The 18237-nt window shown below is 43.1% G+C and overlaps 2 protein-coding genes across 6 annotated transcripts in view; one reads left to right on the forward strand and one right to left on the reverse strand.

Annotated features, from left to right (window-relative positions):
* Window positions 1-2571: 2571 nt before the first annotated feature.
* Window positions 2572-16707, forward strand: LOC142063274 (beta-1,4-galactosyltransferase 3-like). 3 transcript variants are annotated; one of them, XM_075106829.1, is made up of 6 exons: window positions 2572-3188; window positions 10165-10400; window positions 11274-11464; window positions 12035-12157; window positions 14973-15077; window positions 16066-16707. In XM_075106829.1, exons 1-6 carry the CDS (start codon window positions 2951-2953, stop codon window positions 16205-16207), a joined length of 1035 nt encoding a protein of 344 aa, XP_074962930.1. In that variant the 5' UTR covers window positions 2572-2950; the 3' UTR covers window positions 16208-16707. The 3 variants fall into 3 exon arrangements, with proteins under 3 accessions (XP_074962930.1, XP_074962939.1, XP_074962950.1); XM_075106849.1 differs by lacking the exon at window positions 2572-3188 and adding an exon at window positions 4089-4233; XM_075106838.1 differs by lacking the exon at window positions 12035-12157 and having other exon boundaries at window positions 2823-3188.
* A 1071-nt stretch (window positions 16708-17778) lies between these two features.
* Window positions 17779-18237, reverse strand: part of B4GALT4 (beta-1,4-galactosyltransferase 4) — a 37675-nt gene continuing 37216 nt past the window's right edge. For all 3 annotated transcript variants that reach the window (XM_075106817.1, XM_075106802.1, XM_075106810.1), the window contains one exon: window positions 17779-17978. The gene's annotated coding sequence lies outside the window, so the exon portion shown is untranslated. The remainder of the gene's footprint in view (window positions 17979-18237) is intronic.

Genomic DNA, 18237 nt, shown 5'->3' on the forward strand with positions numbered 1-18237 from the left:
ACACCCAGGAGCAGCACCAACAGGGTAAGGAAGCACAGGCTAAGGTGTTACAAGGTCTAGTCTTCCTAACCAACTGCACACTGTTTCAGTCCATGCTTCTGCCATTCCTCACTAGGGGACTTCTGCCAGTTCCCACTAGGAAAAATGTGCGAACTGCCAATGGGGCACTAGGTGTCAGTCCCGTGGGATCAGGCAGGGAAACAACTCTAGTCTCTTGGTTCCCCCCTCTCTTTCCAGACCGAAGGATGATGGATGGGCCTATTTGACAGGAACCCACTGTTGGCTAATCCGCAAGCCTGGGAGAAGCTAGTAGACCCAGGTCCTGTTTCTAATGGTCTCACTGATTTACTCTGGCATTTGGCCAAGGTACGTCACATCAGCTATCTGTAACTTGGGTTTTTTTAACAAGGGACCCACCTCCCAGAAACATGGAAGCACTTCTAAACTCTTTTGAGGTAGGATTGCTGAAAATTTAGCATGCTAGAGTACAAGCCAAATCCATCCCCGTGTAATAAAAAGAAATCACATTCACAAAGGTGTTGCTTAAAGTGCCAAAGCCAAGGTCCTGCAAAAGGCTGAGAAAGAACTGCCGTGGCCAAAGGTAACCAAAATGTCCACCCCACTGGAAAAACACTGTCACCCTCAAAAAAGAGAGACAGCTCTGCTTGGCTATGGTGTCTGAATGCTTTTGCAACACCTGTACAAGGATTAATGCTACCTTCCTCTTCCCTTGACAGAAGCCCCAGGGATCAGGAGGGCAGTGGATACGACACGTTGAGTGATACTCCCTGAGCACTCTGCTTGGTATCCCTGTTACACGAGCACATCATTCCTCCCTTCCTTGGGCCCTGCGTTTTCAAGGCCAAGCTTCCCAGCCACTCTGCTGTATTTTCAACAGGGATCTGGTGCAGGCCCCAGGAGACAAAGAAGGGAGGAGAAGGGGAAAGAGAAAGAGCAAGCAAGAATGAATCTTATTAAACAGAGAGGTGCTTCTCTCAGTCTCTCATCATGTTTGGGGCTGATTGGAGGTGAAATTACATTTGGAGGAGGGGAAGCCCCCTCCCCTGGGACAATCCGGAGGCTCTTGCACAAACTTAATTTCAAGCTCTGATGAAGATGATGTTTGCCTTTTTTTTTTGTTGTTGGTATGCATTCAATTTAATTTCTCAGGCAGATGTGTGAAAATGAGAAAGGCAGACCTTTGACTGTGAAGACAGCCCGGTGCCTGCTTCTTACAGATCCAGTCTCACATTGTTTTCCTCCATCACTGCCCTCAATAAATCTGTGCCCAGGGGTTGCTGAAATGCCCACCACCTCCCTTCCACGCTTCAGTGGAGACAGTTAAAATATTTTTTTTTGCATTTAAGCAATCCGATTAATTTTTAATTCTAAACACCCCCCAGCTTTCAACAGCTCTGTATAAAACAGGAGCACTGTGACCTTGAAAAGGCTTGGACCTGCTGGCACTATGAAGTTCTGATCTGTACTCTGCTCTCCAGTCCATACTTGCTTGCTCTCATGGGAAAAAAAGGCTTGTGGTGGTTTCTGATCCACCTGTTTTGGATATGGTGGCTGAAGGGGAAGGAGAGGAACTGCATTTGGTTTTGGAAGGCTCCTGGTGATTTCTCGTCCACCCATTTCAGTGGTCATGGCTGAAGGGGAAGGAGGGGAACTGCACTGGGTTTTGGAAGGTTCCTGAAGGAGATGTTCCTGGAGGTTCAGGTCTCCCAGCCCATGCAGATACACATGCTATTTGGCTCCTCGCAGACAGCTGATCTGGCTAGTTGCATGTTAGTTTTTCAGTCTTAAGAGCATATATACACATAGGTAAAAATACAGCTTGGGGTTGGCTGTTGCCTTTCCAGCTGACCTGCTTCTTGTGCCCAGGAATGGACACAAGGTGTTGGTATTTACGACTAAGCCCTGGCTGCCAGGAAGGCAGCAGAGCTGCCAGTGCAGGACAGTTCCAGCAGGTCCAGCTTCTCCCTGCCTCCGAGACAGATGGAAGCAGACAGGCCTTGCCCAAGATGTTCCTACATCGCAATTTCCTACTGTAACCCAAGGGAGGATCGCCAAGCATAAAGCATAAAGCAGTACCAGGCTCTAAAACAATTCCTGTCTGCAACCCCAGGCAGGCAGGCGGACTGACAGCACAATCTCATAAGCGCCATCTCATTAAGAAATCAGCCACTAAAGAGGTGGGTGTAAAAGCCAAAATTTTTTATGGGCAATAAGGCCGTGCCAGGAGGTCGGTCCCTCGCTGTGGAGGCTGCGCTGCCGCGGTCCCCTCAGGCGTAGTGCATTCATTTCAGTTTAACCTCTCTCTGCTCACTTCACTAAGCAGTTCAGGGTTGGGACAGCGGCGGTGGGTTGAAGGGGTAGAAGAGCCGCGGTGCAGCTCAGCGGCCGCCCCTACCCGCCTCCCCTCCGCCCCGCAGCGCCGCTGCTCGGCCGTCACGGGGCGGCCCCGCCGGCTAAGGGCCGTGACGGCGCCGGCCGCCCGGGGGACTACATCTCCCAGCATGCCGCGCGGCGGGACGCCTGGGCCGGGCCCCGCCCTGCCGCCGCTTTGCACGCTGGGAGCTGTAGTCTCGCAGGAAGGCGGGCGGGGGTGGGCGCGGGCTCCTCGGCACGCAGAGCGCGGGCGCGGCTGTGGTGGCGGCTCCGGTGGGCGTGGGGGGGGCGCGACCCTTGTGCTCTGCCGGGGCTCGAACGGGGTTTCCCTCCTCCAGTCCGGCTTGCAGAGCTCGCAGCGGGAAGGGACGGTTTGGCTCGAAGCGTCCTGACGAAGCTGTGCCAGAAGAGCAGGCTGCCGCCTCGGGAAGTTTGAAGAGGAGGAGGAGGAGGAGGAGGAGGAGGAGGAACAGGTCTTCCGCACACAGCGGTGCAGCCCTGAACGGAGAAAGTTAAATTCCCCACCGGTCTGATTCCAGAGCATGGGCTAAAAGCCATGTCCCTCTCTCGTGTCGAAAATCCTTGTTTTCTGCTGTTTCTGTTTGTCTTCCAAGCAATATTTATCGTGATACTCTACCGAGGTGGACCTTCAAATGTGTTTCGTGGGCTTTTGGACTCGCATCAGGCTCTGGATTACTCCAAAACTCATGATGTGTATACAAACCTCAGCTTGTTTACCCAAGCTCCTGATGACGAAGCTACGCCGTACTGCTCGGTGCAGTCACCAATATTTGGTAGGTATAAACTGGTAGCCTTCAAAAAAGCTGCTTGGTACGTGATAGCTAGCGCTGAACGCTTTGTAAGTTGTATATTTTTAGAAATTTCTGCACTTTAAAAGTGGTATACTGGTGTGATCCGTACACTGACAAAACTTTCCTGTGTTAATTAGCTCATTTTTATTGCTTATATGAGAAAAAGTATTTTTCTGATCTAAAAACTTCCAATATTAAGGATTTGGCTATGCAGACACTGTAGAACAAGAGTGAAAGCAGTGGATGGTGTTAATACCAAGTTAGTAACCCTTTTTTTCTTTCTTGGCAATTCTGTATAAAACGTGCGAACAATTGTGCTCTGGTAACAGCGTAACTTTGACTTCTGACTCTCTGTAACTCATGGGTTCTTTGTCTCAGCCTTATATCAAGCCTAAAATTCAACATAAATTGATTAAGCTGGCTTTAAATAGTTTGTATGAGAACGTAGCTTGGCACCTTGCTCTTCATGGTGATCTTTTTGGCCTATGTATCGAGGGATACGACGATCCATAATGCTTGTGTGTCTTTTAGACGTAGAAACCTCTCCTTTAGGCTTAAAAGTCTGGTCACAGGTTAATTTGTTTTTACACTACGACCAAGTTAGCGCTGGTCCTAGAGGCAGCATTAATCCAGCTACTGCACTACTTACTTAAAGTTGAGAAACTTTAAGTAAATACAAACCCAAACCTATAAAACGAGTTTGTTGGTAGAAAGGTGGTGCGCCTCTGGTAATAGCAAATCAGTTTCACCCAGCCAGCCAGGAACGGATGAATCCTGTCAGCATGCGCTCACAGCTGCTTTGGGGGTTCCTGCTTATTAGAGTACTGTGTGGTAAGTTACCCTTGCCTGGTTTTCCGCATCTCTCAGTCTTGCATATGGCTAGCCTGGGAGTGCTACTTAGTAGTGGGCGCTGCTGTTCTGGGAAAGCGGATGACTGCACGTGGAGCACAGTAAGGGCAAATGGCTGACCTTGGTTCACAGGCGGAGGTATTGTGGAAAGCCAGTGCTGTGGTTACTCTCATGTCAAGTAAGTTACTTGAGGTGAGGGAACACTGCTGGGATGTTTTGGATGAGCCTTTTTAGACTGCAGTCTTCGCAATGCTGCTTGTTCTTTTGGGAAGTTTTCTTCCTCTGTTGCTGAAGTTAAATGAGACACATGCAGTATGTATGATTAAATTCTATCACTTTTGGGTATATGCCTCAGCATTTCCCTTGGAAACAGTTCTACTAAGTAAATACTGGAATACTAGTAGTACAGAGCCTTTTTGCACAGGTGCCAGTTGTAATGGTCTTGGTGTGGTCTCTGCTCATCACCAGCTCTAGCTACATCCCGTCAGTTCTTTCTGGAAGCTACAATTCTGTGTTTCCAACTTAATTGTTTTATTTGAAAAAGCACAGCAGAACTGTGCCTGCATCCTGCTTATCTCCACTATGGCTGCCCTGAAAAGAGTAAAATGAGAAAGCTTTGGTCTCAGAAAAAAACCCAAACCAACAACCAAACCCAACAACAACAAAAAAACCGAAACCTGTCGAAACACCCCCCACCCCCCCAAGTGCAGTTCTGTGCAGCTTGCCTGCAAACCATGAGATAAGCAAGAGTAGTGATGTATGTGGAGGAGGCAGACACAGAGTAACGTTACACTAATCGGTGCTCTCAGAGCTGTGAAGCCTTTCTAAGATCTCTTGCTTCTGCCCATCCCTGAGAGTGCTGAGAACAGAGGGGATTGGCCTGCATGTCGTACTTCAGAGCTAAGATGAAAACGTAATGTTAGTTATAGACAGAAACAAACAGTAAAGTTGACTGGGAGAAGAAAATATGAGGCAAAGTAATTGTGGAAGTTTTGCTGAATAAAAAATTGGATTTGAACATATGAAGAAGCATTGCTGCTGTGAAACACAAATCATTTGAGCATTAATACAGATTCAGCGTAAGAAAAAATGAGCACTCTGCTACCAACTTAACATTTTCTTGGTGATATCTCCCTTTAAATATAAGAAGTAGATTATTCCTTCTGGTATTACTATGTGCCAACCTATTCTGGGTGGTTTTGGGCCATTCCCCCACCCCGCCCAGAAATGTACGCTACTCTGAAAGATGCCTGTCCTTTGTTGTTTATGTAATGGGCACATATGAATAGATATATAAATACTTTTTATATGTCATGATTGGTTGTTATCATCTTCTCTCATGGGACTGATCTCTCTTGGAAGTGTTATATCTGAGAGAATGATGCCTTTTAATATTAATTTCATAAACTCCATTAAATGAAATTTCAAATCAATTCTTGAGGGCTTCAGTCTCCAATTCAGAGCTGGTAATAAGTCACTGTGTCCACTCCAAAGTGTGTTAAAGTAACTGGAATAATGCCAAATGGCTTAAATGGTTTCTGCATCAGGGCTTTTATGAAGTGCAGCACTTTTTCCACTTATGCAGTAGATCATTTTGATAACTGTTTGAATGTAAGATCAGCTTGCAGCTCATCTGTCTTTTTCCTACCCCCTGAATCTACACCACCTTGGTTGTTCCAGGGTGGTGGAGTAAGAATTATACTTCAATTGCTAAACATCTCTCCCTTGGAGGAATTAGGCTCTTGCTGACTAATGCTACTTTTTTAATGCATAGTGGTGTCCGTTGAACCTTTTATGACTGACAACTTGAAAAGCATTGTGCTAGATAGTCAGTGTCTTTAATAAAATTGTGAATAAATTACTCAAGTTCCCTTAAAGGTTAAAGTTTCTGCACAAATAACCAGTTGTCTTTTCCTCCTCTTTTGTTTTTGGAAAAAGCAAGGTGTTTATATGCTAGAGTTCTGCTTATTCAAACTTAACTAAGTAGCATTTAAATTCAAAGTCTGACTTTCTCACGCTGCATGCAAGATGTGGTACTTGTTTTGGTTCATCTTTTCCTCTTACCAGGAAGAAGCTTGATGCTAGAAGACTCAGGTTTTGGTTTTGGTTTTTTTTTCGAAGCGGTACCTTTCTTAATGCATGGCTTGTGCTGAACGAGTGGTTTGGCTCTCAAGGAATTTAATAGCTGAAAGTTCTGTCTGTAACTCTGCTGTTTTAAATATGCTCATGCTGTAGAAGAATTTTTTTCCAAGCCCCGCCCCCCCCCCCCCAGTAGGACTTACTCCCTTTCACTCCCCTCTGTCATAACCTTTTAATGAGCGTGACCGTCTGTTGTGGTACTGGGTAGCTCCTGCTGCATTTCCTAATGGATGCTCTCCTACTAGAGTTTCTTCTCTTGGATTTAAAGAGAAGTAAAAAGGTGGTAATGCTGAGATTTGTTTTCAGCTGCCGTTGAGGCAGCCTTGTATTCTGTCATTAGAAAATAGTGCTTAAACTAAGGCTGTTGGCCTACCTTTTTTTTATTCTTTCATTCAAACAGTAGCAGAATTATACAAATATGACTCTTATTAATATAGTGTGTGGTGCTGCACTTTCTCAGTGAGGTATTCATCCATGCTACTCTTCCAGTTTGTTTAGGTTGTGTAAGTTCTGCTTATTCTGGTTGAACTCAGTAATGATAGCTGCTATACACTCTAAAGGTGTAGCAGGGAGTTTAGAAATCACGTAGCTTCTTTCTGAAAGTGGGATGGATCTGGTCAAAATCAATAGATCCCCCTGATAGTCAAATGTGTTGCCTAGAACTTAAGGCAAGCAGGGTTATGCTGTCACTGGCACCAGCTAACAATATAGACAGAGAAGTGTGAGTTTTAACTCTACACACTAAAGTTTAATGTTAATTAAACACCCTCTGTGTGATGGTACAGACACAGAGAGAGCTTAGGACCCAGGCCAGGGAGAAACTGCTTGGATGCTTCAGGGTGTTGATTCTGTACCTTGTCTGAATGGGAATCTTGCACTTTCTACCATGTCTAAAATTGGCTTTTTCTTCCTTTCCCAAAGCTGCGCTTTAGCAGTTTTGTTTTTCCCTATTTTGCCCAGCCTGCAACTGCTCAGTTCACATCTGGGATTTAATTGGATTACAGTGCATTAGCCTTTTGTTAGTTGGGCAGGAAGGAGATCTGAGAGCCAGAATTTAGTTTATAGCCAAGGAGCGTAGGGCAGCCAGAGGTTTTGGGGATATAACTCACAGACTAACTTCTTTTTTTCTGTGTTTTCTTGGCATATACTAGATTGAGTTTCTGAGCTGCGTTGTTTGAGGTATAGAGCCAGGCAGCTCAGGAGAACATGGCATCTCAAAAAAACCTGAAAAATGCAGATATTACCCTCATAAATCATACACTTGGGATGGAAGGAGACAACAGGAGTGGAACTATTGCACATTATCTTATTCATACACTTAGGTCCAAATTTAGATTTGCATTTTTTTGAATTTAAGGCTTATTGCTACAGAATCTTAATCTGCAGTACAAAAAGGCCTGATTATATTATAGAAAGCAAAACCCTGCTTTTGTGGCAGAACAAAAGGGATTAATTCCCTTTCTTATATTTTCCTTGGAGCAATGATCTGGAGTTGAAATCCAATCTGAATATAACATTTCTTTAGCAAGCTCCAGTTGTCATCAAATCAGTGGTTAATGGTGCTTCAGTTAAAAGAGTAGATAATCAGGGAGTTCATAAATCTAAAAAGCAGCATAAGTTACAGGTTAAAAACAATGTTGGACTGAAATGTGGTGGTCTTAAAGGCAGAACAGGAAAATGCATAGAAGTAGGTAATGACATCATAAAATCTTAACAATAAATGTGACCTAGATTCATGGGCCCACAACATGATTCTCTGTTTCAGGTACAAAGGTGTGGTAAGGTACTCCAGTTTCCTACTGAGGGTAACACAGTCAAAATCAAATTCTTCCTGTGTTTTAGATACTTAGGGAAGGATTGAAGAGTGATACTTGAGAGTCAGCTATTGCACGATCTTGCTGACAAGCAAAATCCAGGTTTTCCTTTTAAAACCAAACAAAACCCAGCCAACCAACCACCCAAAACAAACCATGCAGTGGGGTTCACAGCGGCTAGACCTTTTTGACAGTGTGAGGAACGGGATTGGTGGCTGTTCAGACCGACCTTCAGGAAATGCCATTACGTGTGTTCCTTGGGGAGGAAAAGGAGACGCTTGCCGTGTATAGGTTTGCCCATCAGAAATGAGAGGTACACCGACTTCCACATAAAAGCAAAATGTTTGCCAGTTCTGAAAGGCCAGTGTGAATCTTGGGCCAAATTTAGTCCCTAAGCCTCGTTAGTGCTCAAAAAAGCCCAGACGAGACAGTGGAGGGATGTTGCTTCCTTCTGTGTCAGTTAAACAGGACGTGGGTGAACACAGGCTCAAGTTTTTTCGTTAGAGTTGTAGCAGAGGCTCAAATGTAGGATGGGCTGGACAAAGTATCTTCTGGACTCACCTGCTTGAACACTTAGACTTCAGGCACACCCGTACTTTCCCCTGCTCAAATGAAAGCTACTGAACACCAGGCCTAAATATTTGCTCTTCCTCTCTCAGGCTTCACTATCAGAAGTTTTCTGAGATAATAATTTATTTCAGTGGCTTAAGATGGAGTCTGATTTACAAGATACTGAAAACTTGCTTTAAGACAGCCATAGGGTTAACTGTGAGCTTGGAAGGAAAAGAAAAACTTACTTAAAAATGAAAAACCAAACCAAACCCCAACAGGTTTTTGCCTCACAGGCTTCTGGTGCAAAATAATATTTTGTCTTTGGGTTGCGTGGCCTGCCGAGAATTGTTGGGCCTACTTAAAGCTGTCGTTTGAAATTGTCAGCTTTTAACTGTGATTTAGGTAAAGGTTTCTTCCTAATTCATTTAAGTAATAGATTTTAATCTTGTTCTGCATTTGTGCTTTATTTTGTTAGAAGTTGATAGTGGTTGGAAAACATTAAGACACACCAATTTGCATATAAATATAACTTTTCTCTAGTTCTGGAACCTTTTCTCACTATGCAGAAGGACGGTCATTTAAATAATTGTAGAATTTTTGTTTGGTCATATTGTTAGAATATGAGACCTGTGTTAAAATGGTGATTGACACTTTATCTTGATTCTTTCTTACTTGTGACTTGTCAAGCTTTTTCCATCTGAAGAATGGAAGGATTCAGATAAAAGTGCAGAATTACTTTCTTTTTAAATTAGGAAATATGTCTGTTAAACATACTGGATATGTTTTGCATTTAGAATCGAGGTGCTGAGTAGAAAAACTATCATACGTAGTTTCTGTTGCCACCCTGCACCTGTTTTTGCAAATACGTAACATTTCTTTTCTTCCTTCTCAGTTCTGTCATCTGCTGCTCCCAAAGTTTTGAAGTACTGCCTGTTTATCGCTGTGTATCACATTCCCTCGTGGCATGTGATCATCACATCAGATTGAACTTGAAACTTTTTTTATGATCAAGCTGACATTTCCTAGAGCATTTGTATTCGTCCAAGCTTTAAACTGTTTCTCCCCCAACCTGCTGAATATCCTTTTGGTCACCTTTGTCCCTGAATCTCCTCTGAAAGAGGCTTAGAGGCTTTTTCTATATGGGTGGCAAAAGCAGATATGATTGTTCATCTTGATTTGTTTCCCACACTGTTCTTGGAGTGAATACATTTATTCAAGGATCCCATCAAAGCAACACAAGACAAAAGGTTTGCTCATGTAGTTGGGAGCCCATACCAGGGCAAAGCGAGCTGTGCAAGAGCGGGGCCAGGCTTGCTGGGCTGCACCGGGACTTGGGGTGCCTCTCTGGCAGGTTACCGGCTGGCCTGGTGCTGAGCCTGGCACCCCTCAGTGGGGAGCTGTGGGGGGGGAGGTGACCAGCAGGCAATGGTGGGATTCATCGCCTGGGCACGTCTGTGTGGCATCGTTCGCTCTTCTGTGCTACGGTGGGGCTGGCGTCTGAAGTAGTAAACATCTGTAGCTTATCTGATAGGTTTGAATGAAGGTTGAGAAATGCCACTGATTTTTTTTTCTTTTTTTTTTCTTTCTTCTGTCTGTCCTTACAGTTGGTCCCTTAACCATCACCTTCAGGGTGCTCCCTAGTGAGAGAACAATCATCAGAAAAAATCCTTTTGTTCAGCCTGGTGGCCGCTACAGGCCACCTCACTGCTTGCCCCGCTACAAATCAGCCATCCTTATAGCCTACAGGAACCAGGAGAAGTACCTTCACCATCTTCTCTACTATATTCATCCTTTCTTGCAGCGCCAGCAGCTCAGCTACAGTATCTACTTGATTCAGCAGGTAAATCTAAATCAGATGTGCCTGGTGGTGTCGCTGAGCTTCCCAGTAAAGGGTTAGGTTCTGACCAAGAAATGTGAAAGTACTGTTTTATGCATGGGTTTAGAGCAGACCAGTTATATGCTATCCCGTCTCCACAGCTGCTAATGATTGAAAGTTCATACCACTTGCCAAGATCATTCTGCTATTGATTGGTTCTGCTTTTTCTGTCTTCTAGAGAGATAAATGTGTCATTAAGTGGTAACTTGCGTTTTCAGCTGTTCAAGAGTTGAATGTGGTTTGTCTGTAACTTATCAGTGTGGCTCCTGAGCAAAACTGTTGAGAATAATTGCTGAAGTGAAGCTGAATATTTTTAGTCTGTATCAAATAAAAACATCTGGCTTGAGCCTGCTGTGGGGCAGCTATGCAGGTCAAACAGACATTTTTACCTAATGTGGACAGGTGTTGCAAAAGATCAGTGGTGAGAGAGCCAGTTTTGAATTCATTAATTAGAACTAATTGATAGTTGATAGGAAGGGAGAAGCCTTTTTGTTTGACCAAGATTTCTTTTTTTTCCTCGTTTCTAAGCTTTAACAACTAGTAATCAGGGCAAAAGCGTTGATGTGCAGAGGATTGTTGATGTGTGAGGATTGACTTACTGGCCCCTTAAAAGTCAGCCTTGTTCAGGTGCCCATGGTATGTAGCCCCTGACACAGCAAAGCTTACAATTGCTGAGAATATTGTCAAGAGAACAGGTGAAATTTTTGCAGCCTGGAGCATGAAATTTGCAGCAGGTATTCATTCATTCAACTGCATCAGGCTTTTTTACTGACATAAATTTTAGTTGAGTTCTCGTCTTTGTTGTTCTGGTGAAGAAACATAGGTTTTCTTTTCCAGGTGGGGAATGGTACATTTAACCGAGCAAAGCTGCTTAACGTTGGTGTCCGGGAAGCCCTGAAGGATGAAGACTGGGATTGCCTTCTCCTGCATGATGTCAACCTCGTACCTGAGAATGATTATAATCTGTATGTTTGCGATGAATACTATCCCAAGCATATGGCTAGTGCCATGGATAAATTTCAGTACACGTAAGTGCTTCCAGTCACTTTGGGTGTACATACTCTGATCAGTTCACTTTCTGCATAGAAAGTATGAACGAGGACAGTGAAAGATACAGCCTTTAAAAGGTTTTCTGTTTGTTAGTTTTGCAGTAGTGACTTCCCCAGAAAAAGGGTATTCTTGACCTAAGCTTGCAATCTTGAACAGTTCCCTGCTCCGCTGTTAGCTCAGCTTGGCAAATGACTGGCAGATTTCTGTTTGTCTTTCCTTCCAGAATAAAAGTACAGGGTGGGAATTACTGGATCACGTGGAAGTTATGTGATAGGATGCAGGTATTTTGAACTGACCCACGATGTGAATTTCAAAACCAGCTTTACTTTGGGTCCTCGGGGCAGGGAACGTGTGGAAAATGATGTGGGAGATGGAAAATTATAGGAATTATACTGGATTTGCTGTTTTGGGTTTTGGCATTGTAATGACAGTGTCTGTAAGGTGTGCAGTTAATATATGTGTGACTTGAATCTTGATAGTTTGTGGAGGACTGGTATTAGCCTTCAATATGGATTTTTTTTTCTTCTTTTTTTTTTTTTCTCTTTTAGTCTGCCATACAAGTCCTTTTTTGGGGGCGTATCTGCTCTGACTCCAGAACACTACATGAAGATGAATGGGTTTCCAAACACATACTGGGGCAGTGGTGGTGAAAATGACGACATTGCTACAAGGTACTAATGCACAGGACAGGCTTAAAATAGAGCCAAGCTGGCTAGTGAAACACGTAGCATTACCCTAAGACGGGAACTAAGATGTTGTTCCTTAACGTGCAGCAGTATCGTTATAATCCAAAATGCTGTTGGCGCTGGGAATGGTTAATGACAGGAGACGCTCAGAATCTATGAATCCAATCATTGTGTGCTGGGAGGACAAAGCTTTCCTCAGGCTCTGGAGGGCAGAATGTTACATCCTTGTGCCTTCACTTGCTCTGGAGTGCGTCCAAGGGGTTATAACCACCAGTAGCTGACAAGTGACTCCATTGACATGAGCAGCCCCAAGGGAAGGAAGGAATCTGCGAGCCTGATGAATAAGAAAACCAAGAAGGTACTTAATAATTCTCAGACAGTTGGGAATTTAAGTTATGTTAAGTGCATCTAGGTTCCTCCAAGTATTACCTAATTACCAGCACCTGGAATTAAGGAACGCAAGGAATTCTAACTTCTGTCTTCAGCACTGGGTGATGGAGAAGCCTGTGTACTATTGTGAGTCGGTGTCAGCAAGATCTGATGTTTTTTCTTGCACTTCAGTTGCCATGGCAGCAGCACGCTATAGAAGTGAATACAATGAGTTTAGTTCCAGGTACTGTGCCTAATGCAAATTCTTTAAGTACAAAATCATGGCTGTAGCTTCTTTATTCAGCTTTGTAGTTGCACTGTGCACCTTCATCATCCTGTGCTGAGGCAAGCTCATGGGGAGTTTATAAAACTAAACTGACAATAAAGGCCTTGTGTGATTTTTGGTCTTTCACAGTGTGACAAGTTACACGGTTTTGGTGGAATGTTGTGTTCAAGGACTGTAGGAGGTTTTATAAAGCAGTATTCTTCTGGGAACTGAAAGTCAGATTTTCTAACACAGAATTACACCTTTTTCTTTTGGAGAAAGCTAACTAAAGGGGTGTACCGTTGTTTAGAGATTCAGCATTTACTAAAGGAATGGAATGCCAGGAAAATAGCTCTTTACATAAAACACTACAATGCTGGGTCTATTCAGCTGGTCTTAGTACAGCTTAGTCATCTAATGTGGTTTTTGGTACCAGTGGTAAAGAGTCACGCCAGCTCTGCATATGAGTGCACTTCCTTACAGAAATCTCCTACAGCAAGGTTACGTGATCCCAAAATCTTTCTTCAAGGGGAGTAAACCGTATCTTGTTTCTCTGAGAACTTACACTAATGATTAGCAGGGTTCTGGCCTGTAGGTCCATGGAGGCCATGGACACTGCCTGTTAATGATTGATTCACATTCTGAAGTCTCAACCTGCAGAAGTGAGGAACGAGCTGGCTGTTTTTTGAATGGCCAGCTTGATGCACCTACTGGGATTTGGGTTTTAGGAGATGCTCAAGCACTTATTACCATTCATTAGTATTTGAAATTGGACCTGGAAATGTCAGAGGAAAAAAAGTCCTCTGTGAAGACATTTAAATTTTTTTTTTCTACTGGGATACTTCTTATTAAAGCAAAGTTAGTGAAAAAACATGCTGGATGCTACTTATGGTTGGCAGACTGGAGTACTCTATAATACTAGTCCTAGCAAACAGCAGGATCTACCTTTTATTGGAAGAAAACACTACTCTAATTGGAACCACTTATGTGTTAACATTTTCAACTACAGGAAAGTCTAGGGTTTTTTTAACAGTAAATGAGTGTTTTAACTGTTTCATATTACGGTTTTAGTTTAATCTTGCAATGCAAAAACTGTAACAGCAAAGCTAGTTTAGTGTTCTTGCTTTTTCTTGTCTTTTTGATTGAATGTGCAATAACCTTACGTTCAGAAAACAAGAAACCTTGTCTAAAACTCCATCTGAAGTAACAGTATGTGATATTCTCATTGAAGTGTTGTAATCATTTGATGGCTCTAGACTAAAAAATGTTTTCAGTTCTGTAGCCTGTTTCAGCTTTATAATATTCCTGCTTCGGTGCAGCTTGCCGCTGTACCAGATCTTAATGGAAGGGAATCAAATGTTGCCAATATGCCAGTCAGATAACCTCAACTGAGCAAACATTCATTCTTGCTTTCACAGGAATTTTCTCTATGCAAGGGCTGCCCTGTGATGAGAGTCTTGCTAGCCCTAGCACTATTACAGGCATTTTTTATTGGTAAACTAACATAGATGCCATCAGTGCTGGGTTGCTTGAAAGTCACCCAAAGCACTGTTTTTAGGAGCTCCGTTCTGGAATTCTGAACCTCTGGTTCACTTTCTTATGTAACTGTCCTGCAGCTGCGCAGCTCACGTGTTTGTCTGGTGCCTACATTTATCACCAATCTTATGAAGCCAGTCCTCTAATCAGGCCGTTTCAATGAGTGGCAGTTCTCAAAGAATAGAGAGGGGCTTAATCTGGATCTGAAACTCAGGACTGGCTTCCTTTGAGAAACTTGCAAGTTTGCTTGTTGTTTTTTAAGTTCAGGTGAGAGACCTCTAGGCAGTAAAAACTCTGCTCGTAGAAGGAAGTGAAAATAATGCTCAGTTGTCAGATTCATGGGAATTGTTCTTGAATGCTCTGTGTGCTGTTTTTCGTTCCCTGCTTACTGCAATCCTCTTTGTACCCTCTTAAAGCATACTGCAGCTGGGAGCTTTCTAGCCCAAACATGCTTGGAACTTGCTAAAGATATTGTGGCACTGTGGTGTTAAACTTGTTCCATTCAGCTTCTGCATTTTGCTCTGATTGCATTAACACTGAAAATCATCTCTGACTTTGAACTTCCCTGTAACTAAGCCTAGAAATGGCACCTTTATTCCTAAGGAAAGGTTTTGTTTGTTTTTTTTAAAGGATTCGTTTAGCAGGAATGAAAATAGTCCGGACATCACCTCACCTTGGACGTTACAAAGTGATGGACTACAATGAAGAGACAGACACACAAGAGCCTTGGAGAAGGTAACTGTTCTGGGGGTGGGGTGCAGTTAGGAGGATACCCTTTGCTTTGTGGTAGGCTGACTGTTTGTTACCATCTTCTTTGTCAGAACAGGCAAGAAGTATATCTAAGCCACTGCTTGTTTTTAATGCTTTTGTGTGGCTATTTAAAGGCAGCTCTCAGTTTCAACTGAACCATTCTGCTCCTGTCTCTGCATTTGAAGGGCTTCTTTTAGGAAAAAAACAGGAAACTAATGTTAAGGACGCATGCTAGCTAGGAACCTAACACACCTCAGACTTAAGCATCAAATTATGCAGGGAATAAAGCTTTAAAAAAATACTGCTGCCTTGTAAACAAGGAGAGTTCAGGTTGAAGAGTCACTTTGTCACAACTTCCCTATAACAAAAGCTTGCGCTTTAATCTGTGCAGATTTACATTGTGCCATTAAAATAGTGGAAAGCAGCATTCTAGCTTGAAGACATGAGGAAGGTGCTACATGAGAGACCTTAGCAAAAACCCAGTTTTACATAAAAGAGCTGGAGGAGGGTATTGGGTCAAGTGTGGCGAAGGCTTCTCATAATGACAGTGCAGGCTTCCCTCCATCATATCAAAACTCAGGTTTCCATAACAACCCTCTCAAAACCTACCTACAGCAGCCTATGTACACTGTTGCTGCAAGCCTCTGTGTTGCACTCCCTGCTGCCAGTTTCTTGGTTTTGTGCAGACTGTAGCTGCCACCTCACTGGTCTCCCTGTCTGACTAGGTTTGCAGTCCAAATTGTCCTCCCTGTCTAGAATACTCTGTGAATTTAATCTAATTTGTTTAGTCTTATAAAATGCCTTCTCTCTCTAGTCTGTATTATGTGAGAAGAGTTTTGTTGGGGCTTTTCTGCTAGCAGCTTTCATGTGCTAAGCCCTTACCCCCCTGTTCTGGAAGTCTGTCTTCTGCAGCTTTAGCTGCAACCATCACCTTTGTTCTTCTGCCTAACTGCAGGTATTCTTCCTTCTTCAGGCCTACTTCCCGACACAACACTGGAAAAACATGGAAGGATGATGGAATGAATTCATTAGAGTTCAAGCTCCTTTCCAGGACAAAGCATCCTCTTTATACCAACATCACTGTGGACATTGGATATGTTCCCCCCTTTTCTTAAGCAAATGAAAAGAAAAAGCAGTGTTTGGGCTCAGCCTGGCAGCATCCATATGGGCATTCAGCCTCTACCTCCTGTTGTGGTGTGGCATCTGCACCACCTGAGACTAATTTTTGTCTTTTATGCATTTCACTTTTCTTCTGTTTTCTTCTAAGTCTTAAAGGCTTTGGGAATAGGGTATGATAGCTAAGAAACAGGCTGTGGTTTACTGTAAAAAATTGTCAAAGTACTGTAAAACTAACTACTGAGCCAGACCCACCTCACAGCCCTCGGGCCTTGGGGCTCAAGGTCTCTTTAACAGTAAGCTGACCAAGTTTTCTGGAACCTTTGTTCCATAGGTGGATAGCTCTGTGCTGCTTTATAGTTAAGTGTTAATTGGGATGCAACCCATTCTGTCAGACAGGCCTCTGATGTACTGTATGTTGAGAAAGTGTTGAAGCCAGTTATAGTTCTGTAAATATCTTTTGTGAATTTGAGTAAAATAAATGTGTTTGGGTTAAGAATTTCTAGAATATTTCGTAAGTAAAGGAGAAAAGCTCTGGTTTTGTTAGGTGCTCTGATACCAAAGTCCTTGGGTTTTTTTCTGGCCTGATCCACCACTGTTTAAATGTTTTTATTGTAGCTGTAAGTAATTCAGGCTGAATAGGACCTAAGGCTGTCACTTTGTGCAGGAGGTTAGACTGAGTAGGGAAATTAGTTTCAGCTGTTGCTCAAACATTATGTTGAAGACAGATCAACCTTGAAAAATAATTAAAGTACTTCTAAGTCAAACATGTCAACAGTGGAGCTGTGACCCTGGCAGGAATGCATTTGTACCTACCTAACTGTGAGACTGACACAGTCTCCCTAAGACCTTCTTCCATCTGTAATCTTTCTTTCTCTATAAGGTCAGTCAAGTAGTACTGCCTACCAGGTCCAATTATTTCACAAGTAAGACAAAGGGTATTTTTCACTTGGGACCTGTAGATACTAAAATTCCCTGTTCATTGAAAAGCTGCATCTATCCCACTAACACTTAAGAGTTTATTTAAAGCTTCAGCCTTCTCTACAGCTGGAATGTGTGCCAACCAGCTAAAGAACCATTCTTCACTGCTATAGTAAGCAGAAGTTGCTTTTTGTCTTGTAATTCTTTATATATTGTGTCCTAAAAGAAACTCTCCCAACCTTGACTTCACATCTACCTGCAAAGGATGCATATCCTACAAGCAGGTGTAAGGACAGTTAAGTACAATGCAGTAAGGAAAGTGCTCTAATCCAGATTTTAGCAGAAATCCCACAGCACACTGGAACAGTTAGTCAACCAGACTTTCACCAATCTTCTAAAACAAGAATCACAAATAGTAATGGCCTGAGTACATATACAAATATCCACTCTGCTAACATTGTGGCCCAAAGCATTAAAAAATGTGGACAGCAATTTCTTTCCATCTGACAGAGCTGGCCATTGCCTTTCCTTCCAGATGTCTCCAGAATAACACACAACCTGCAGCAAAACTGAGACTTCTGTTTTGCCCCAGGACACTTCAGCAGTCCTACAGCAGGGTTAGCTGATCTCATGAAGGACAAGAGAAGCCTTTGGAATTCAACATAGTGCATTTATTGAGAGATTTTTAACATCTCTTCACCTGTTACCATTATCACCCTTCCCTCACACATAAGTAGTTTTTCCCCAGGCTGGAAAAAATTAGCTTTTCTCAGTAAGTTCATAGTTGAAGTATTCTTGTGCTTCTAAGGAGCAAGACTGGCCTGTTGAAGTCACGGCTGTGCCTTCCCCCTACAACAAATAAGAAGTTTAGGAATAGTTGTAAGAACAAAACTTTTTTTTCAAGAAGGTTCATTCAAGTCCTTCCACTGGACCAGCCCAAACAAGGACACTTGGAAATGTCCCAGCAGGAAGTGCATAGAAGAACACAAGGAGCTGCTGTCCCTCAGGTCAGTCCATTTCTCCAGTCCTCACAAAAGGAAATTCTCAACAAATCAAGTAGATACTGTGAAGAAAAACCTTCTTCTGTGCTACTGAAGTACTCTTTCAA

The sequence above is a fragment of the Phalacrocorax aristotelis genome, chromosome 1 (genome assembly GCF_949628215.1).
Source record: "Phalacrocorax aristotelis chromosome 1, bGulAri2.1, whole genome shotgun sequence".
Taxonomy (NCBI): Eukaryota; Metazoa; Chordata; class Aves; order Suliformes; family Phalacrocoracidae; genus Phalacrocorax; species Phalacrocorax aristotelis.